The following is a 21,659-nucleotide window of genomic DNA, read 5'->3' as shown; positions in this document are numbered from 1 at the left end:
GAGGGAGGACCTGGCACCCGGCTGTCCCTAGGCCACTGGGTCCGACCCCCAGCCAGTTGGGTGCTATCCGGTCCTGCCTTCCCGATGTCTTGTTCCGTCTGGAACTCACTCTAGGTCTCGGGGGGGTATCTCAGGTGTGCCTCCCAACCTTTTAAGGCTTCACCTCAGGCTTAACCAGGGAGCCCCCCGTGTCTCTTGTCTTTCCACCACTGCCCGCATGATCGCTTTCTCACCATCGCTTTGCTCCCTCATCTGTGTCCGCATCTCCCGGCCCCCAAGCTCTGTCTCCGTGCCCCCTCCCGCTGTGTCTTTCCTGTGCCACCGCCTCCTCTCCAGCCTGCTTGGGCCGAGGCCCAGCCGCCCTGCCTGGCCGTCCTCCCTGGCTCCCCCTCTGCGGCTCGGAGCTGGCCCCACCCCCTGCCCCCCCTCAGGCCAGGCCTCTGATCCTCCTGTGGACACAGAGGTCGGGCGCCCGGCACAAGGCCCCTGGGGCCGAGGACAGGCCGCAGCACCTCAGCACCCACAGAGGCCTCGCGTCAGCCCGAACAGAGGAGCCCCCGGCAGAGGGCATGGGGGTGGGCTGCCCCACCAGGTACGTGTCTCCGCGCGGAGCCCCAGGGCAGGGGTCCTGGCTCGGAGAGCCTTCCCCCCCTCCCCCCAACCTTCCTTGCTCGGGGGTCTGCCCCGGCACCTGCACCCCCTCCTCACCGTTCCCCGCTCAGTGACACATTCCAGCCCCAGAGCGATCTCCCCCGCCCAGCTTCACTCCCCCCAGCTCAGAGCCCACCTCCGTTTTCTGTCTGTTGTCTTGTCCCATCTCTGTCCCCCATCTGGCTCTGTCACCACAGCTCCCGTCTTTCCACTGACTAAGATGTGATCTCCACTTCTCTTTGCTTGGTTGCTGCTAGTCTGCTTCTTTTCTGTCCCCCTCTCTCTCCGGTCCTCTGTCCCCTCTGGATTCTTGTGACCCCCGGGGGGGGTCTCTGTCCTTCCCTCCATCTCAGGCCTGCCACTCCACACTCCCCCTCCCTGCCCGTCTCTGAGCCTCTGTACCCTCGTCTTTCTTCAGTCTCCACACCACATCCCCTCCTGTCGATCTCTGCCCTCCAACCTGCTGCCCAGACCCCCCTAGTGAGCGGGGCGGGGGGGGCTTGTGAGGGGACAGCCCAGGGTCTCAGGGAGCGTGTGAAAGTGCTTCTGGGCGGAGGGGGCGCGGCACCTGGGGCGGGGCTTCTCAGCCCCAGATTAGACAGTGACTTTGACGTGAAGTTGATGCACCTTAAGCCCCGTGTCGCCTTTATATGGAAACATTAAGCTGCTCTCCCAGGTCAGGGGGAGGTGGGGGGGAGGGCTTCAGGCTCTGGATCCTCTCTGCTGGGGTCCTGCCGTTGCTGGTGGGAGGTGTGTGTGCCCTGAGGCCGAGTCCCATGTGCTGCCTCTGAACTGGACTGTGTTGGATGCAGACGGGACCCCCGGAGGTGAAGGCCCCTCCTGTCTGCTTTATGAAATGGACAAGATCACATCCGCCTCACGGGGCTGAGGGTGGCACAGGAGGATTTAGGAAAGCAGAGTCCCGGGCTGGAAAGGCTCAGGACCCAAACCAGCAGCCCACCCCTGGCACTCCGTGGGTCTGGCCAGGTCTCAGCCACTCCCCAACCTGTGAACTGGAGTGATGATCTTGACCTCCCAGCATCCTGAGCAGCCAAGGTGAGTGGCGGGGTCTGGTGGAGTGCAGTGGGCGGGCTGTAGACATCTGGTGAGCTTGGCAAGGCCTGGGACATCGGTGCTCAGGAAATAGGAGCGTGTGATTAGGTTGTCTGTGGTCCGGTCTGTCACTCAGGCTTTGGCACCAAGAAGGCTGGATGGGAGTTCAGGGTTTGCTGTTCCTTGGCTGAGGGACCTGGGACAAGGGATGGACCTCAGCGCCTCAGTTTGCTTTACTGTGAGAAGCAAAGTCCCCACATCCAAGGGTTGTGGTCAAAGATGGGTGACTGGGTGTGAGGAGGCCCCGCCGGTCCCCCGCGGCCCCTCCCCCATCATGTCATCAGGTGGCCCCTGAGAGGAGACTAGTGCATAGTGGGGACTTCCAGGCAGGAGAGGGCTGCAAATGTCGAGGTCAGAGCCTGGATCCTGACCTCAGACCTGCCCCCTTCAGCGACGAGTCTCGGTTTCCCCTTTTTGGAAGAACAATCTCTAATGCCCAGAATAGTTGAGGCTGAAGAAAAGAGAGTTGGGGCACATCGTGGGCGCTGAACACAGCCAGGCGCGGTCCACTCTGACGTGAGCCTCAGCTTTGCCTCTGCAGAATGGGCTTAAGAAAATCCCACGTGGCGGAGCTGTCTGGGTGGTCACGGACAGCAGGTGCAGAGTTCTGGGGGCGGGGGGCGGGGCAGGGGAGTGGGTACCTGTTGATGTTGAACTTGACATCAACTAACAACTCACTCTCCTTGGAGTGAGTGCCCCCAGCCCTGCTAAGAAGCCCATGAGGATCCCCAGAGCCTGGCACAGGGGGCTCATAGTACCTAGGTGCTTGGTAGGTATTGATGGAACTGATGTGCAAAAACATTTAACCCCTAGCCCAGACAGGTCCCGGAAGTCCCTCCACCACAGGGCCAGATGTTAACCCTGCAGCTGCTGGAGGGCAATGAGGTCTGCAGGTCCATGCCTGGCCCCTTCCCTTTTCCTCTCCCTCCCCCTAGTTCAGCTGCTAAGATTCCCTCCATTTCTCAGATGAGGGAACTGAGGCTCAGAAAGGGATATGACTTGCCACCAGCCATATAGCTAGTAAGTGCCCGAGCTGGGATTCAACGTACAACTGCCTGATTCAAAAGCCCGAGTTCTTTCTTCTGGATTCCTCTTCCTTTCAAGGTGTGTGTTGTTGTTTTCTTGAATCCCCATTCCACAGATGAGCAAACTGAGGCTCCAGAAAATGAAGCCAGTGGTCCCAAGGCACACAGTGGGTCAGCAACTGAGCCAAGATTGGGCCCTGGGTCCATATGACTGAAAGACCCTTCCTGACCTTGATGAAATCTAATTTCCCCATTTTACAGCTGAGGAAACTGAGGTTTGGAAAGGTTTCCCCATGATCTGAGAGTCAGGGCCAAGCCTGGGTTTTATGGTATGTTTTTGTTTTTTGTAACAGCTTCATTGAAATATAACCCACATCCCATACAATTCACACATTAAAGTGTACACTTCAGTGATTTTTGGTATATTCAGAGTTGTGCAACCATCACCACAATCAATTTTAGAACATTTTCATCACCCCACTAAGAAACCCCATTCCTCTGGCTATCGCTCCCCCATCCCCCCATCTCCCCAGTCCTGGGCACCACTAGTCTTATTTCTCAGTTTACAGATTTGCCCATTTTGGATATTTCATATAAATGGAATTACACAATATATGGTCTTTAGTGATTGGCTTCTTTCACTTCGCATGTGTTTTCAAGTTTCATCCATGTTATAGCATCTGTCATGTCATTTTTTAAAAAATTACTGGGCAGTATTCCACTGTGTGGATAGACCACATTTTATTTATTCATTCATCAATTGATGGACGTTTGGGTGTTTCCATCTTTTGGCTATTGTGAATAATACTGCTATGAGTATCTGTGAACAGTTTGTGTGGACACTTTGTTGTTTTGGTTTTTATTCTTAATTTTTGGCTGCACTGCACGACATGCGGGATTCTAGTTCCCCGACCAGGGATTGAACTTGAGCCCCCTGCAGTGGAAGCGCAGAGTCCCAACCACTGGACCGCCAGGGAAGTCCCCTGGACACTTATTTTTAATTCTCTTGGGTAGATACTTAGGCGTGGAATTGGTAACTCTCTGTTTAACCATTTAAGGAACTGCCAGACTATTTTCCACACCAGCTGTGTAATTTTACATTCCACCAGTGGCATAGGAAGGTGCCAATTTCTCCACATCTTTGTTAATGATTTTCTGGTTTTGTTTTTTCTAATTTTTATAGCCATCCTAAGTGGGTATGAAGTGGTATCTCACTGTGGTTTTGATTTGCATTTCCCTGATGGCATAATGTTGTCAATTATCTTTTCCTATACTTATTGACTATTTGTACAGTTGACCCTTGAAAAACATGGAGGTTAGGGGTGCCAACCCTCTGCACAGTAGAAAATATGAGTATAACTTTAGAGTTGCTCCTCTGTATACATGGTTCTGAATCCAAGGATTCAACAAACTGCAGACCATGTAGTACTACTGTAGTACTTATTGAAAAAAATCTGTGTATAAGTGGACCCTTGCAGTTCAAACCCATGTTGTTCAAGGGTCAACTGTATATCTTTTTGGAGAAATGCCTATTCAGATCCTTTGCCCATTTTAAAATTGGGCTGTCTTTTTCTTATTGAGTTATAAGGGCTCTTTATATGTTTTATAAATTTATTTATTTATTTATTTTTGGCTGTGTTGGGTCTTCGTTTCTGTGCGAGAGCTTTCTCTAGTTGTGGCGAGCGGGGGCCACTCTTCATCGCGGTGCGCGGGCCTCTCACTGTCGCGGCCTCTCCCGTTGCGGAGCACAGGCTCCAGACGCGCAGGCTCAGTAGTTGTGGCTCACGGGCTTAGTTGCTCCGCGGCATGTGGGATCTTGCCAGACCAGGGCTTGAACCCGTGTCCCCTGCATTGGCAGGCAGATTCTTAACCACTGCGCCACCAGGGAAGCCCTCTTTATATGTTTTAGATACAAATTTCTTAGATACGATTTGCAACTATTTTTTCCCATTAGTGGGTTGTCTTTTCACTTTCATCTTAGTGTCCTTGGAAGCACAAGAGTTTTTAAGTTTGATGAAGTTCAAGTTATCTTTTTTTTTTTTCCCTTCTGTTGCTTGTGCCTTCTGAGCTTTTGAACTATAGGTGACCTCAGAGCCCAGGCTCATCTCTCCCAGCTGGAGTCACAGCAGCAGTTACCACTTAGTCTTTTTTTTTTTTTAATTTTTAAAATTTTTATTGCAGTATAGTTGATTTACAATATTGTGTTAGTTTCAGGTGTACAGCTGTGATTCAGTTATATATGTATACTTTTTCAGATTCTTTTCCATTGTAGGTTATTACAAGATATTGAATATAGTTCCATGTGCTATATAGTAGGTCCTTGTTGTTTATCTCTTTTATATTTAGTAGTGTGTATCTGTTAATCCCAAACTCCTATTTTATCCACTACCCCCCCACCCGCCCCTTTCCCCTTTGGTAGCCATAAGTTTGTTTTCTTTGTGACCGCTTAGTCTTTATTTTATGAGCATGGACTCCGGAGCTGGACTGCTAGCACTCAAATCCCAGCTTAGTTCTGTACCTCTGTTTCCTAATCTGTAAAATGGGGGTGATAACGTCTACATTGTTGAGGTTCGAATATCTAAATTTATGTAAAGTGCTCACAACAGTGTCTGGCGCTGTATAAATGTCCGCTCTAGTTACTGTAGTGCTTGCTGTAACACAGTACTGATGCTATGGCTATAGTTGTGTTCCTGTTGTTGCTACACAACCATCTCCTATAGTATTACCATCAGTGTTTTTGTCTGTTTTTTTGGCCGTGCCGTGCGGCCTGTGGGATCTTAGTTCCTCGACCAGGGATGGAACCTGCGCCCTTGGCAGTGAAGGCGCAAGGTCCTAACCACTGGACCGCCAGGGAATTCCCCCACCAGTGTTGTTGATGCTGTACTGTTCTGATTTTCCACCCATTTGCCAGATGAGGCCACTAAGGCCCAGGGAGCATGCTGGCCAATGAGCCCCCCCATTTCCGGCAGCCCTGACGTGGCTGCCCGTTTCATGTCCCCGCAGGTTTGGGGCGCCCGCCCCCCGCTAGGCCAAGTGGAGGGGGTGTCCCCGCCCAATGGGCCTGGCCAGGGCCCTGCGCCGCCTGAGCGGCGCCCTGGAGTCGGCAAACAATCGGGCGGGAGATGAGGAGCAGGCCGGGCCAGAGCTGTGCCGCAACGGGTGGGCGCCAGCGCAGTCGCCAGTGGGGAGGCGCCGCGGGCGCTTCGTCAAGAAGGACGGGCACTGCAACGTGCGCTTCGTGAACCTGGGCGGCCACGGCGCGCGCTACCTGAGCGACCTGTTCACCACGTGCGTGGACGTGCGCTGGCGCTGGATGTGCCTGCTCTTCTCCTGCTCCTTCCTCGCCTCCTGGCTGCTCTTCGGCCTGGCCTTCTGGCTCATCGCCTCCCTGCACGGCGACCTGGCTGCCCCGCCGCCAACCGCCCCCTGCTTCTCGCAGGTGGCTAGCTTCCTGGCCGCCTTCCTCTTCGCGCTGGAGACGCAGACGTCCATTGGCTACGGCGTGCGCAGCGTCACCGAGGAGTGTCCGGCCGCCGTGGCCGCTGTGGTGCTTCAGTGCATCGCCGGCTGCGTGCTGGACGCCTTTGTCGTGGGCGCCGTCATGGCCAAGATGGCCAAGCCCAAGAAGCGCAACGAGACGCTGATCTTCAGCGAGAACGCCGTCGTGGCGCTGCGTGACCGCCGCCTCTGCCTCATGTGGCGCGTCGGCAACCTGCGCCGCAGCCACCTCGTCGAGGCCCACGTGCGGGCCCAGCTGTTGCAGGTGCGAGACTGTCCCGGCGGACGACCACGCCCCTTGGTGGGCGGGCCCTTTAACGAGTTCGGGGAGTAGGTGTCCTGGGGGATGGTGGGAGTTGTAGGTCTAAGGGACAGGTGTGCGTGGAGCCTGGATGGGATCTGGACTACAATTCCCAGCAGTCTCCCGGGGCAGGGCCCCTTCCGCCCCACTTTGTGCGCCGAGGATGGCTCCCCGAGCTGTTGTAGATGTAAACCCAAGAGAAAGGTCTCTGATCATTTCTTCCTGGAGGCCTAGACTTCAGACAGATTTTGAGACTTATAGAGCTCCCTGTGGCTTGAGGATGGACCCTCTATCGAATTGTGGGAAATCCAGACCTGCGAGGTCCATGCCTGGCCGGTAAAGTCTCTGAACTACAATTCCCAGAAGCCTCTGGGGGCAGGGAAATTGCCCACCTGGGGTGGTCTGAGGAGGCGTTGTAGTTTTGCGGGTGGTGTAAACCACGGCTCAGGTTTACGATTCTCAGCAGATATTGTGGTACAGAGAGAGACCTGTGACTGAGGCCAGACCCCTATGGGCTTGTGGGAGATGTAGGCCCCGAGGATGGGGTGCAACTCAACTCACACCTGCAGAGTCAGGGAACACAATTCTCCATGGCCTCTGGGCAGCATTTGTGAGAGACTTCATTCTCCACCTCAGGGGCCCAGACTCTCCCACCAGCCTCCTGCTCAGAGAAGTACAGGGCAGTGGTTGGGAAACTCTTGAATTTTAGCGTCTCACCAAACAAACAAAAAACCAAAACAAACAAAAACCAACTACAATTCCCATTGGCCCCTGGGGCAGCGGCTCCTTCCAGCGCCCTGATGAAGGCGCCTTAGAATTGTGTTTCTAGAATTGTGGTCAAACTGCCCAAGCAAATTCTGGGGCAGCAGCTGCCCTTGCCTTGCAAGTAAAGACACTTAAGAACTCTGGTCTGGGGCTGGACTGGGGTGAGAGGGAGGACAGGGTCGTGGTGGGAACTACAACTCCCAGCAGCCTCTGGGGGCTCTGGGGAGACAGTGGCAAGAGAATGGGTCCCCACCCCACCCCCACCTCTGTCTCCTGCTTGACTGAAACACCAGTATTCACGACCAGGAGGGACACTGTCTCTCGCAGAAGTCTTTGGGGTGCTGACATGGCCTGGGAGGTGGGTATGGAACCAATGGGTAGATGGGGTGAAACTGCCAATACCTGGCCTGGGGTTAGGCCCCCACCCCACACAGATACACAGACACACAAGGGGATGGAGGTAGTTGGTTTGGGGGTGTGGGTAGATAGCCCAGAGGCCAGCCTGAGGCAGTGGTGAAACATAGGCTGTTGGACCTAGATTGCCATCCTGGTTTATCTTTCTCTGGCCAAATATTGAAAGCCATTTTTCTATCCCTCTCCTCCTTCTCCAATTGCTGGTTGGATGTCATTCTTATCTTCTGTTGTCTCTTTAACTCCGTTTCTGTCTTGCTGATTTCTGTGGCTCTATGTGAATGTCACTCTGTCCCTCTCTTTTTCTCTCCCCTGTCTTTCTCGGATTTCTTTCCTCAATCTCCCTCTGAGTCTCTGGGCCTCTGTCCTCTCCTCCCTGGACCTCCATCTCCCTCTCTCTGGGTCTCTGTCCTTCTCTCTTTCTGGCTTACCATCCCCCTCTCTCTGGGTCCCTGTTCTCCCCACACCCCAACACCTACTGGTCTCTGCCCTCCTCTTTCTCTGCATCTCTCTCCCCTCCTCTCGCTGTCTCTGTCTCCATTTATCTCTCTGCTCCCTAATGTCTGTCTTTGGCCACTCGCCTTTTGCTACAGCCTCGCGTGACCCCGGAGGGTGAGTACATACCGCTGGACCACCAGGATGTGGACGTGGGCTTTGATGGTGGCACCGATCGCATCTTCCTTGTGTCTCCCATCACCATCGTGCATGAGATCGACTCCGCCAGTCCTCTGTATGAACTAGGACGCGCCGAGCTGGCCCGGGCTGACTTTGAGCTGGTGGTCATTCTCGAGGGCATGGTCGAGGCCACAGCTATGACCACACAGTGTCGCTCTTCCTACCTCCCTGGTGAGCTGCTCTGGGGACATCGTTTTGAGCCGGTCCTCTTCCAGCGTGGCTCCCAGTACGAGGTTGACTATCGCCACTTCCATCGCACTTATGAGGTCCCAGGGACACCCGTCTGCAGCGCCAAGGAGCTGGACGAACAGGCAGAGCGTGCTTCCCACAGCCCCAAGTCTGGCTTCCCCGGCTCTCTGACAGCATTTTGCTATGAGAATGAACTTGCTCTCAGTTGCTGCCAGGAGGAAGAGGAGGAAGAGGAGGAAGAGGAGGGGGATGCGGCAGAGGCAGAAGACAGGGCTGCCAGCCCCCGAGTACTCACACCAACCCTGGCGCTGACCTTGCCCCCATGATACAAGCTGGTACCCCCCTATTTGTACCCCTTTCCCAGAGGTAGCAAGATGGAGAGATTGGGCCCTCTCCTGGGATGAGGGCAGGTGTTTCCTAAGACCAACAGGCTTGCTGGGTAAATTATTAGCTGGTGATGTTCTGCCACGTCTAGTGGACCTACCAATGAACATACTGGACCTTAATTCCTCTGAATTCTGTGCTCCCTCCTGAGACCCCTTTGTCAGCCCAATTCCTGAGTCTCCCCAGAGATAAGGGATCCAGAATTCTGGACCACCCAAGAGGCAAGGACTGGTATTTCTAGATTCCTCTAGGTGGCTGGTTTGGTTTGTTAAGCAGGATCATGAAATGATGGTATAGCCAACCTCCAGGGGAAGAAGTCATCTGTTCTCAAGCAGCAGCAGAGATGAAGAATTTGTTGGTCTGAACTGACCTAAGATTCAAGGGACTGTTTCTTCTCGACTCAGCCAACCACATAGCAAATCATTTTTTCTAGACGACCTAAGGAGGGAAAGTTATGGAATGCCCCAAGAATTCAAGACTATATTGATTGACCAATGACAAGGAATGTTGACTGCAAATCAGGAAAAGACTTTGCGGTTCCAGAAAACCCCAGTGTTGAGATTCTGTGAATCCAGATTGACCACAGAGGCAAGCACTGGGGATTCTAGAACAGCTTTGACCAGAGAATTGGACTACTCCAGAAACTAAAGAGTTATGTTTCTAGAATGCACAAAACACATGGAGAGTCTGTGGGTCTAGAAGGACTAAAGTGACAGATTGGGAGTTCTTGATGGGCGATAACTCCAGACCACTGGCTCTAGAACATCGAACCAAGGGGGAGAATCAACGCTCTACATGATCCACAGGCTTTGTGTCTTTTTTAAGTGCCATTCTAGAATGTCCAAAGGAATCAAGATTCTGTGGCTCTAGATCGATCACAGAGTCAGGGAAGGATCGGCAATTCTGATGTCTGAGGTGTGCTGGTTGCAGTTTGCCCAGTGGAGTGGAGACTGTCAATGAGGATAGATGACTTCTTTATGGTTCTGTAATGCCAAAAGGAATCAAGGCTCCAGGGATCCAGAGTTGTCCGTTATCAAAACCCGGAAGTTCTAATCAGCTCCTAGAACTTGGCAGTTTGAGGAGGTGGACTCGGGACTTGACGGGCAGCATTGCTGGGCTGACCTAGAAGGTGAGGGCTCGGGTGAGACCCTGTGGGTAACAGGGCTAGTTATTGGGCAAGGGAAGGGAGAGGCCCAAGGCTGGTGAGTCTACAGTGCTCTGGAATCTTTCACCTAGCGATGTGTGTCTATTTCTTAAAGATGTTATACATATGTATATTATATATATATATAATATAAATAAAGATATCTATCTATTTTTTCCTGTGTTCCTACAGTGGGGTTAGAAATTGAGCTTGAGTTAGTGGAATGGAGTGCTTTACAAGGATCCAGGAAGCTTTGCTCTAGACCCCAACTCTGCCTCAACTGACTGTGTGACTTTGAGCAAATCACGCCCTTCTCCTCATCTCAGTTTCCCCATCTGTAAAAACGGGGTATTGGAACTTGAAGTTCTCCAAGGGCCTTTCCACGAGGATGATTCCTCACTTCACTGAGGGTTGGATGGGGGTGATGGTCCTGGAGATACCCCAGCTCTCCCTGGTTCTGGAATGCCTGGCCTTCTGGGGGCAACAGGGATGGGAGATGCTCTCAGAGGCCAGGTCTGAACCTGGATATCTGAATGACAGGGCAGGCAAGGGGGAGTGAGGGTTGTGGCTCAGGGCCAGAATCACCTCCTCTCTGGTGCAGCTTGGGGGCAGGGGAAGGAGGAGGTACCTCTGAATGTCAGGGGAATGTATGTATTTAGGGGGAGACTTGTCCCCCAGATTAGATCATTGGGAGCCCTGTGATGGAATGGTGTGTCTGGGAGTGTGCTTCTGGGGTACATAGAGGTCCTTGGATCTGGCCCCTGCCCATGCTGCTATCTACCTAAGTGCCCAGCAGGCTAGAAGCCAGCCGCAGAAGGAACCAGTGCCAGGGAGGACACGTTCCCACCGCTGTGTCCCAGGATTAAGGGCAGGCACTCTCATTGCCCATCAGCCTGTCCCAGTGCTGCATCAACCCAGGTCCCACCTTCTGGTTTCCCCACCTCCCTTTATCCTGCAGAATCCCCACATAATAACCGGATGGGATTAATTAGCTGGCTGCTACCCCAGCTCAGGGTGGCTGGGGTAGGTATCGGGGGCAAAGGAAACCCAGGCATGAAGAAGGGTGTTAAGTTGGGGGTGAAGGGACGGGAAAAGGGTTCTGTTTGGAAGGAGAGAGAGTGGGGTCAGGGCTGGTGCAACCTGGGTTTCTGCTAGGGAGGGCAGAGCTTGAGCCACTCATAAAGGTCACTGAGGGGATTAGGAGGCTCCGTGGCTAATCTGTCAGCTTAACCAGGTCCTGGCCTGGAATCTGTCCCCACCTGCCTAGCTGAGGGAAGGCGAGTGAGGACCAGGCCCAGACACCACCTCAGACCCGATAAGGGACCTGCCCGTTTCGGGGGTGCCCAGTATCTCCATCCGAGCCAGGCCCCTGCACCCGCTTTGCCTGCGAGGAATGGGAATGAAAGGTGGGGGAGGGGAAATGTCCTCAGATGCGAGAGGACTTGGAGAGGAGGGAGGATTTTAAGAAGAGCAAGAGTATGAGAGGAGGGGGAAGTGAAATGAGGCGAGTCACAGAGGACAGAAAGGACTCTGAGAAGGGGGAAGGAATCAGAGGTGGGAGGATGCTGAGGAAAGGGGAATTGTCTTAGAGCAGAAGAATGCTAAAATAAGGGGAGGAGTTTTGGGGAGAGAGGGAGGAGACTGAGAGGCAGCCTGAGGCAGGAAGGCGGAGCCTGTGCTTTCACTGTGTTTGGCCTTCCTGTATTGTCCCATTCTCCACGACAGAGACTAAAAACCGCAGCATTTGGAAGAAAAAAATGTCTTTTGTTTCACCACTCCTTGACTCGGAAGAGGCTGAGGTGTATGGGGAGGTCAAGGGAGAGGGTAAGGAATGGGTCTGGAGATCGGAGGTGCCAGTACCCGGAGGAAGGAAGCCAAAAGAAAGCTGAGCCAAAGCTACTCCCGGTTGCCTGGCAACCGCTGCAGTCAAAAGCCAGCTGGGCCGGCTAGGAGGTGTGGCTCACGGAAATAACCAAGTTGTGGCCCCGCCCCCTGGCAACAAGCCCAACAAAGTACCGCCCCCTAGCAACGTATTGCTAGAGGCGGGGCTCAGTTGACCTGGTATCTTAGCGCCCAGAGCCTTTGCGCAGGCGTAGTCCTCTCTGCTTTTGCTTAGTCCCACCTCCATGCAACTCCTTTCCGAGGCTTCTCATTGGTGAGCAAGCCAGCCAAGGGCCTTCTTTAGTTTCGGAGGCGGGGCCTGGCCGCTGCTCGCACTTCGATTGGCCTCACAGACCGTCTACCTCCGGCCGGACATTGCTACGTCTACTCCTTGCGCGTCTATTCGCCCTGGTGGGCGATTCTTCGGTATCGGAGGCGGAGCAGACGAGTGGGCCCGCCGTGGATTTGGCGGTGTCAAAACGAGGGGCGGTCCCTACTGGCGGGGCGGTTGGGAGGCGTAGGGAGAGTCTTTTCAGCGCTGAGGACTGGCGCTGAGGAGGCGGCGGTGGCTCCCGGGGCGTTTGAGCGGGCTCACCCGAGCCCGCGGGCCAACGCGGATCCAGGCCCGACCGGCGGGACCGCCCCGGACTCCCCGCGGGCCTTCCTAGCCGCCATGGAGGACGGTGTCTATGGTAAGTCGGGGAGGGGCGGGGCCGTCTGGGAGCGGATGGAGCGTTTCGGCCCCAGCATTCCGCCGCGAGCGTTCTTCCCGGCGTGCGCCCTGCGAAGCTGTTCGGCTCCGTCGTCGCTTCGCTTTTGTGGGGCACGGGACAGGCTTCCGGCGGGGCAGGAGAGTGGGGCGTTCCAGGCCATTGTTTGGGCCGAGCCTGTTTCCGGTGGCAGCGGGAAGGGGTGGGAGCGGCGGAGGCGAGGCCGGGGAGGAACCATTCCCTCTGGAGGGGCCGGGCGAGCCCAGTGCCTGCTGGGAGAGGGAAGGGGGCTTTTGGGGACGGTGGGGTGAGGAGAGATCTTAGGAGCTACAGATTCCGCTAAGGCGGGGACGGGGGCCTTCGATGCCCCGCCCCCTTCCTCAACTCTTGCAAGCTGTCATCAGCTTCGCCTGCCATAGTTACTTTCCATGGACCCAGGAGTCCGGACACCCAGACCCACAGCTACCTCGCCAAGAATGGAGGCAGAAAACCAAGGCCTCAGCTTCCTTTCAAGTAATGGACCGAAGTTCAAGCTTCCAGCCCTTTTTTCCCCACGGACCTAAGAGTTCAGGCTCCCAGTCCCCTTCTCCCCCAGGACTAAAGAGTCTAGATTCCTAGCCCTTCCTCCCCTGGACTGAGGAATCTAGGCCCTAGCCCCTTCTTCCAGTACACAGGAGGCTGGACTCTCCTCCTCCTCCTCCCCCTGAACCTAGGAGCCCTGTCTTCCCCCAGATTTCAGAAATCCACGATCCCAGTCCCCAGAACTGACCTCCCACCCCTGATCCCCTCTCCCAGAACCCCCGGACCTGACTCCAGAGGAGCGGATGGAGCTGGAGAACATCCGGCGGCGCAAGCAGGAGCTGCTGGTGGAGATCCAGCGCTTGCGCGAGGAGCTCAGCGAAGCCATGAGCGAGGTCGAGGGTCTGGAGGCCAATGAGGGCAGGTGAGGGCTGGGGCAGGGAACCTGGGGGTCATGGGGCCAGGCCAGGGCCGGGGATGCCCAGGCATTGACGCTCCACCCTCCGTTCTCTGTCCCTGCAGCAAGACCTTGCAACGGAACCGGAAGATGGCAATGGGCAGGAAGAAGTTCAATATGGACCCCAAAAAGGTGCTTGGGGCCACAGGGCTGGGATCAGCCAGGCAGACATCCAGACGGGGGATTCTGGCATATCTCTGTTCCAGAAGTATGGTGGTTAAAGGTCTACCTTAGGTGGACAGACTTGGTCCTGATCCCTGGATTCAGATATTGGCTGCATTTGTTCCTGGGCTGGAACTTCTGCCTGGGAGGTCTTCTTCCCCTTTTTGCTCATATTTTAGGGCCCACTTCTGTTGTCATCTAGAGTCCCCAGGAGGAGCTCGATTGAGTCTGGTAGGGAATATGGATAGTGACGTGTACAGAAGAGGGTTGACAAGTGCCATGACAGAGAGAGAGAGAGAGGTACCAGGGCTGTGGACACTCAGAGGAGCAAGCCTGGTGGCATCAAGGAGGGCTTCCCTGAGGAGGGTATATTCGGGTCAGGTTTGAAGGATGAGTTAGTGTTCACCAGGTGGAAGAAAGATGTTTGTTCATTCAGTCATTCATTTTACACCCATCTCCTGAGGCCTCCCTCGGGCCTGCCCCTCTGCTAGGCAAAGCTGAGGACCCAGAGAAGAGTTTGACCCTGCCTTGCCCTCAGGGAGCCCCTAGGCATGGATACCATGATCCAGAGTGAGATATAGCCACCGTGGTGGTCCTCGTGGCATCAGGAGAGCCTGAGAAAGCCTTAGTCCAGCCTGAGGCTTGGCCCTCACAGCCCTTGATGGACTGCTGTCTACTAACAGTTTCCCACTTTATTCTTCTTGTCCAAAGCAATGGTAGTTTGTTCAGTCATTCAGCAAACATTCACGGAGCTCCTGTTCCTTGCCAGATCCTGCTTCCAGGGGGCTGGAATTAACCAGGCAAAGGCAGAGGGAGCAGTAGATGCAAAGGCTAGGACGTGGGACAGATGGTATTTAAGGACCTGGGAAAAGCCTGAAAGTAAAACTCAGCCCTACTCCGTTGAGGGTGGGGTGAGTTTGGAGGCTCTGGTTTCTGAGGATGTGAGGGGAGGGGCGTGGCTTTCTGAGTACCCAGCCCTGAGACCCAGCTCCCGCCCCCCAGGGAATCCAGTTCCTGGTGGAGAATGAACTTCTGCAGAACACACCCGAGGAGATCGCCCGCTTCCTGTACAAGGGCGAAGGCCTGAACAAGACGGCCATCGGGGACTACCTGGGGGAGAGGTGAGACCCGCCCCCTGCCCCCCGCCACCTCCTGCTTGGCCTCTCACCTCGGCCCCTTGCACCCAAATCCTCCCGAGAAGAGGCTCTGATAGATCAACCTTATGACTGGATTTTGACAAAATGGGCTGACAGGAGTCTGGGGGAGCCTGGGACCTTCTGGGGAACCTGGGGACCATCTCTGAGCATCTGGGGGGTGTGGGACCTTTGTGGACATCTGGGCAATGTGGGGACCATCCATTTATGGCTGGGGACAGTGGAGAACATCTGTGGGTGGCGTGGGAGCGTGAGAATGGTGTGAGACAACTGATGTGCATGGGAATGATGTGGACCGCTAGGAAGTTGGGGGGTCATCAATGGATATCTGGGGAGCACAGGGGGCCCATGGACATCTGAGAGCATGAGGGCCATCTGTGGACGTCCAGGGTGTGTGGGGACCACCTAGAAGTGTAGGGTGCCTGAGATTGGATGTTGGGAGTGTATGGGGACCAACTGTGGATGTCCGGGGGTACCTAGGGATTTATGGACATCTGGGGTACATGGAGATCATCTGTGGATGTTGGGAATGTGCGGGGACCGTCTATAGACATCCAGGGTGCATGGGGACCTCCTGTGAAGTCTGGGAAACTTGGGGACCATCTGTGAGCGTCTGGGGTGTGTAGAGACCGTCTGAACGTCTGAGGTGCGAACGTCTGAGGTGCACAGGACCATCTGTGGACGTTTGGGATGCTTAGGGATTGTGTGGACATCTAGGGTGTGTGGAACTTTCTGGATATCTGCGGTACAGAGACCGTCTGTGGGCATCTGGGGTGCATAGGGACTGTCTTGGGAGTCTGGGGGTGTGGTGGGTCATCTGTAGATGTCTGGGGATTGTCTGTGGACATCTGGAGTGCATGGAGATGGTCCGGATATCTGGCATTGTGGGGATCGTTTTGTGGACATCTGGGGTGCAGTGGGATTGTCCATGGACCTATGGGGGATGGGGGACCATCTACACAGGGCACTGGGGGCTGGGAGACCATCTCCACAGGGCATCTGTGGAACCTGGGGCTCATCAGAGAGAGGTGATGGCCAGCAGAGCACGTGTTTGCTGCAATTCTCCCCACTGAATAGAGGTCCAACCACACCAGGGTTCTCGAGGCAGACAGTCCTCCCAAGAGCCTTCTTAGTATCCCTGCCCTGGTACCAGGCCTGTGATGGGGGCTTGGCCAAAACTTTCACCGGCTATACAGGTAGCCTCTGTGCAGAAGAGGGGGCGCAGCCTCCCCACTGCTTCGTCTCCTGTCCACTCCTAAGCCCACCTCCCCGAGCCCCGTCCTGCGCGTGACTTTGTCCCTGTCCTCCTAGGGAAGAGCTGAACCTGGCAGTGCTCCACGCCTTCGTGGATCTGCATGAGTTCACCGACCTCAATCTGGTGCAGGCCCTCAGGTGAGAGGGAGAGGTTGGAAGGGCAGGAGGGTACCTGTCAGGGCTTTCTTTACAAGTGATGATCTCTACTCAAAACAAAAACAGCAACAAAAATTAGGGAATGGATCGCCTTCGCATGACACCGAAGTCCACGGTGGGGCTTCCTCCCGGCGTACCTGTATCCAGGTGCTCAAACGGTGTCAGAAGGACAACTTTCTCTTCCTCTTGATTGCACTCGCCATGGTGTGGGCATTGCTCGCTGCAGACCCTCCTCCCACATGATAGCAGAAGCCCCTAGCAACCATGAGACCCGCTCAGCAACCTTAGTAGAAAGAAGGAGGGTGTTTCCATATAAATCCACCAAAAGTCTCATGGCCGATGCTCAGTGGTCAGATTGGCCACAAGCGTGGAGCTCTCATTGGCCAGTTCCTATCACGGGGGCTGAGCGTGGGGAGGGGGTCCTGCCAGTTCTGGCATCGACACCCGGCCCCTCTCTGACGCAGGCAGTTCCTCTGGAGCTTCCGCCTCCCTGGAGAAGCCCAGAAGATTGACCGGATGATGGAAGCCTTTGCCCAGCGCTACTGCCTATGCAACCCCGGGGTTTTCCAGTCCACAGGTGGGGGCCCAGCTCCTGGGTCCTGGGGAAGGAGGGAGCTGGGGGCTTGACCTCTCGGGTCCTGGGGGCCCATATGCCCCAGTCATCACTCCCTGACTGTCCAATGCAGACACGTGCTACGTGCTGTCCTTCGCGGTGATCATGCTGAACACCAGCCTTCACAACCCCAACGTCCGGGACAAGCCGGGCCTGGAGCGCTTCGTGGCCATGAACCGGGGCATCAATGAGGGCGGGGACCTGCCTGAGGAGCTGCTCAGGGTCAGGCCCCCCCACCCTCCACCAGCCCCCTCAGCCCTGTCCCTCTTCCTGCCGCAGACCCTCCTCCTTGGGGGTTTCCCAGTGCCTGAGCTCCCCACCCGGGATCATCGCCTCGCCCGTGGACGGCGTGGTCACGCCAGCATGTCCCTTTCTTTCCTCTTTCTCTCTCTCTGGCTGCCTGTCTTGTCTCTCTCTTTCTCTTTTCTGTCTCTCTCTGGCTCTGTGACTCTTTCAGGGTCTTGGTCTATCTCATTCTTCACCTGCCTGTCGGTCTCTCTCAGAACCTAGCAGCTCTTCCTATGTCTGTGTTTCCACATAGTTTTTCTATCTTTCCTCCTCTCTCTCCTCCCTGGGGCTCCCTCCACTCTTCTGCCTTCTTCCCTTTTCTCCCAGCCTCCTCCCTCCCTCCCTCCCTGCACCATCCCATCTGCCGTCCCACCCGTGGTCTCATTGGCTCCCTGGTTGGTGGAGCCCCCTCCCCACTGCCGAGTAGCCCTGGGAGGGTCCCAGGAGCCTGGAATTGCTGACCACGCCTTCGCCCCTCAGAACCTCTACGACAGCATCCGAAATGAGCCCTTCAAGATTCCTGAGGATGACGGGAATGATCTGACCCACACCTTCTTCAACCCGGACCGGGAGGGCTGGCTCCTTAAGCTGGGTACGTCCCTTGCTGACTCTGCTGGCTGCCTCTGCAGGGGGGAGGTTAGTGGGCCCCAGGCTCTGGACTCAGCTTTCTCACGTACCCGCTATGTGACCTTAGGCCAGCGATTCCACCTCTCTGAACCTCAGTTTCCACATCTGAAAAATGGGCCGAAAACTAGTTCAGCACTGTGTGCCGGGCCCAAGCCCAGGGCCGGGCTTGTATTCAGTGCTCCCTAACCCCTTCTGCTCACCCATACGTATTTACGGAAGCCCTTCTTTGTGCCAGGCCCTGGTTTAGGCACTGAGGACACAGCCAAGAACCAGCTCGCCCAGTCGCCATCTGGGGGGTTGTTCACTCAGGATGCTCTCAGCTGTAGTGAACAGAAAATAGCCCAAGGGACTGGGATGCCTGGGAGCCTGTTACCTCACTTGGAGGGAACTCTTGGGGGTCCGAGGCAGACCGACTATGAGACTCTTGGATTTATCCCCATGGTGTGTTACCTCCTCATCAGCCCAGTAGCGTGGTGGCTGTTCTAGGGGCGTCGTACCTCCCCAGAACATCTCCCTTAGGCAGAAAAGAGCCTGCAGAAATGAGGAAACGGGTCCCAGAATACCCCGGTGGACTTCTCAGCTGGTTGGATTGGTTCCTGGTGGGGAGGGGAAGCACCCTGGCTGGCTTAGGTGAATCGGGAGCCCCTGGCCACGATGGGATGGATGGGGCAGGGGCCAGTGACCCTTGGAACACATGGCACCAGAAAATTCAGGGTTAGTTAGCAGAGGTCCGACAGGTACAGCTGGCTGAGGATTGGGGTGGATCTCAACCGCAGCTGCCCAGAGATTCACCCGAAAACCACAATGGCCAGTCCACAGACTTGTGAAGTCGGGTCGCTGGGGGCGGGATAGGCCATCAGTCATGTTGAAAGCTCTCCAGGTGGTCCCAGTGCATGGCCCAGGTTGAGAGCCGTTGGCTCGGAGCTGGGCCTGGTAGTAGGTGCCCTGGGAGGGTCAGCGGTGGCTTCTTAATGGAGGAGCAGTGAGTGGTTGCCCCAGGGAGACAGAGAATCTGGTGAGGAGTTATAGTCCGGCTTGGACAGTGAAGGCAGCCCGGACGGTGGGAGGGCGCAGAGGAAGCTTCCAGCCTGGCACAGGGTCAAGGCGGGACTTTGCTCCGTTCACATCTCATCATCCACACTGCACCCCCCCCCCCACATGGAATTCTGCTCCTAAATGGAGGAATCGCTTCTCCAGCCACAGTAGCAGGTCCCTGGTGCATAAAAAATGCGAATCACTCTTTCCAGATAACTTGCTGGGGTGGATGGATTCCTGCATCAGCTCCGGGGGAGGCCGAGGGAGGCCGAGGGAGGCCGACAGGTCTTCGGGGTCTGGGAGGAATTTAGATGGTTCAAGGAAGGCCAAATGGTGCCCCTGGCAGTGAGTGGGTGGGAAAGAAAAGCAGGAGGGGCAGCTTCCTGAGGAACTGGTTCTCTTCCAAACCGCGCCCAGCAGTAGGAACCCTTCCCATTTCTTGGATGAGGAGATTGAGGCTCGGTCACTGTCCAGCAGCCACTGGGCAGAGGTGGCCTTGGACCCAGATCTCTGACCAGAGCACATCACAAGGTCATTAGAAAAAGCCACGTCTTAAACACTGAAATACAGGAAAGGGAATCTGTGGTGGTGGTTATATTCACAGAGATGGTTAATAAAAGTCATTATTACTGCAATTTAATCGTTGTGGGACCACCAGGAGCCCAGAAGCAGGTCACTCTGAGGCAGGAAGGTGTGGGCTGGAGTGGGTCTCCAGACTGGCGTCCACAGAGGGCCAGCGGTTGTCCTGAGGTCACAGCCAGTGTGTACTGGTGCTGACATGAGTCCCGTGCCACCTTGGCCCAACGCCGGGGGGCTTTGTCTTCTGCCTTGTGGGGATGACTCCCGTATAGAGACATCTTCACCGTGGCAGTGGAAGGCCCCCCTGGCCTGGGATACGTCCTAGGGGTTGGGCCGGAGCCGGCAGTGGCGCGGGGAGGGGCTCTTGGCCGCCTCAGTGCGGCTCAGGGTCCTCAGTCCGGGGTGGGAGAGGGTCAGGCCATTCCTCCCTCATGTGGATGTAACTGGTTTTCTTCCCTCTCTCTCCCTCCCTCCCTCCTTCTCTGCGTGTCTCTCTCTGCTGTTTCTGTCAATCTCTGTGCCACCTCCTGCGCATCCCTCCCCTCCCCAACCCTGCGGCTCTCGGGGGCACCCCATTCTTCCGCCTTCCCTTCTCGCCTGGTCCTGCCTGCTTTCTCGCTGTCTGCCCCAGGAGGTAGGTACAAGGCCGGCCCCGTCCTTGCTCCCCGACATGACACAAGGGGAGGGGGCTGCCCTGGCCTCGGGCCCATAGCAGGGGGGCTGAGGGCCCTGACCCGAGTCGACAGACAGACTTAGAGAGTGTAGAGCCGCACGCTGGGGGTGGACTGGTCCCCGGGGCCCAGACACCACGCCTGGTCCTGCTCGTCCGTCTTCCCACGCATCGCTCTTTCTGAGGCTCTGATAGCCCCACCTTCCCTGCGCTCGCTCTATCTCTCACCGCCCCCCCCCCGTCCCCGCCCTCCCAGAGGCCCCGTCCCCCTGTTGAGCCCAGGCCCCCTGCCCCCCTTCCCTTCCAGGGGGCCGGGTGAAGACGTGGAAGCGGCGCTGGTTTATCCTCACGGACAACTGCCTCTACTATTTTGAGTACACGACGGTGAGGGCGGGGCCGAGGGGCAGGGGGCCGGACCCCTGAGTCTGCGGGAGGCAGGGGCTGGGGGCGGGGGGAGACTGGAAGTCTGAATCCTGTCAAACTTGTTCTCTCAGGACAAGGAGCCCCGAGGAATCATCCCCCTGGAGAATCTGAGCATCCGCGAGGTGGACGACCCCCGGAAACCAGTAAGACCCTCCCTGTACCCCGTCCTGCCGTGTCGGGGGGTCTCCCCTGGCCCCAGGGCTGGCTCTTCCCAGCTGTCCGTCGTCTCGTGTCTACCCAGAACTGCTTCGAGCTCTACATACGCAACAACAAGGGGCAGCTCATCAAAGCCTGCAAGACAGAGGCAGATGGCCGGGTGGTTGAGGGGAACCACATGGTGTACCGGATCTCGGCCCCCACGCAGGAGGAGAAGGACGAGTGGATCAAGTCCATCCAGTGAGCCTGCGCCCCAGAGTCCTTGGGGAGGGGGTGGCCGGGGGCCCAGGCCCCTCGGCCCTCACCCTGGGATCCCGCCCCTTCTGCAGGGCCGCTGTGAGCGTGGACCCGTTCTATGAGATGTTGGCTGCGAGGAAGAAGCGGATTTCTGTCAAGAAGAAGCAGGAGCAGCCCTGACCCCCTGCCCCCAACTCCATTATTTATTACGGAGCTGCCCTGCCCGGGTGGCCGGACCCCCGGGCCCTGGGGCTGCGGATCCTGGTTCCCCGTTTGGAAAACTCATCTCCTCTAGCTCCTCCCTCATTATTTGTAATTAATACGCTGTTGGTAATCTTATGAATTATTTAACCATTCGCGGCCTGCGGACCCCCTCATCTCTTGGGGCTGGTAGAGCTCAGGTGCTTGGTGGAGCTGGCCTGGTAACGCGTGAAGAAAGGGTGCTGTCCGTGCAGCGGAACGCACAGGGCATATCCTGGATGGCTCAGTTCTGGTTTCACCCATAGCTCGTGGGGGTGGAGTAAAGGAAGAAGTTTAACTGGGTTGGAGTTGGCGTTGCATTAGAACTGAAGGGTGCTGAGA

The 21,659-nt window shown here is 56.1% G+C and overlaps 2 protein-coding genes across 5 annotated transcripts; both read left to right on the top strand.

The window, feature by feature from the left end:
- The first annotated feature begins 461 nt into the window (after positions 1-461).
- KCNJ14 (potassium inwardly rectifying channel subfamily J member 14) lies at positions 462-10,331 on the top strand. 3 transcript variants are annotated; one of them, XM_082437439.1, is made up of 4 exons: positions 462-592; positions 1,464-1,707; positions 5,793-6,552; positions 8,358-10,331. In XM_082437439.1, the coding sequence occupies exons 3-4, from the start codon at positions 5,845-5,847 to the stop codon at positions 8,952-8,954; spliced, it is 1,305 nt and encodes a 434-aa protein (XP_082293565.1). In that variant the 5' UTR covers positions 462-592; positions 1,464-1,707; positions 5,793-5,844; the 3' UTR covers positions 8,955-10,331. The 3 variants fall into 3 exon arrangements, with proteins under 3 accessions (XP_082293565.1, XP_082293564.1, XP_082293566.1); XM_082437440.1 differs by lacking the exon at positions 1,464-1,707 and having other exon boundaries at positions 574-592; XM_082437438.1 differs by having other exon boundaries at positions 462-6,552.
- Positions 10,332-12,541: 2,210 nt separating this feature from the next.
- CYTH2 (cytohesin 2) lies at positions 12,542-21,433 on the top strand. Of its 2 annotated transcripts, none has more exons than XM_082437441.1 (12): positions 12,542-12,729; positions 13,543-13,690; positions 13,789-13,855; positions 14,888-15,006; positions 16,351-16,431; positions 16,914-17,026; positions 17,136-17,284; positions 17,831-17,942; positions 20,569-20,645; positions 20,756-20,827; positions 20,926-21,080; positions 21,170-21,433. In XM_082437441.1, exons 1-12 carry the CDS (start codon positions 12,711-12,713, stop codon positions 21,255-21,257), a joined length of 1,200 nt encoding a protein of 399 aa, XP_082293567.1. In that variant the 5' UTR covers positions 12,542-12,710; the 3' UTR covers positions 21,258-21,433. The 2 variants fall into 2 exon arrangements, with proteins under 2 accessions (XP_082293567.1, XP_082293568.1); XM_082437442.1 differs by lacking the exon at positions 12,542-12,729 and adding an exon at positions 13,173-13,260.
- The last annotated feature ends 226 nt before the right edge of the window (positions 21,434-21,659 follow it).

Source organism: Balaenoptera physalus, assembly GCF_965194825.1.
Source record: "Balaenoptera physalus genome assembly, chromosome: 19".
Classification (NCBI taxonomy): domain Eukaryota; kingdom Metazoa; phylum Chordata; class Mammalia; order Artiodactyla; family Balaenopteridae; genus Balaenoptera; species Balaenoptera physalus.
This window is presented reverse-complemented; position numbering and strand designations above follow the sequence as displayed.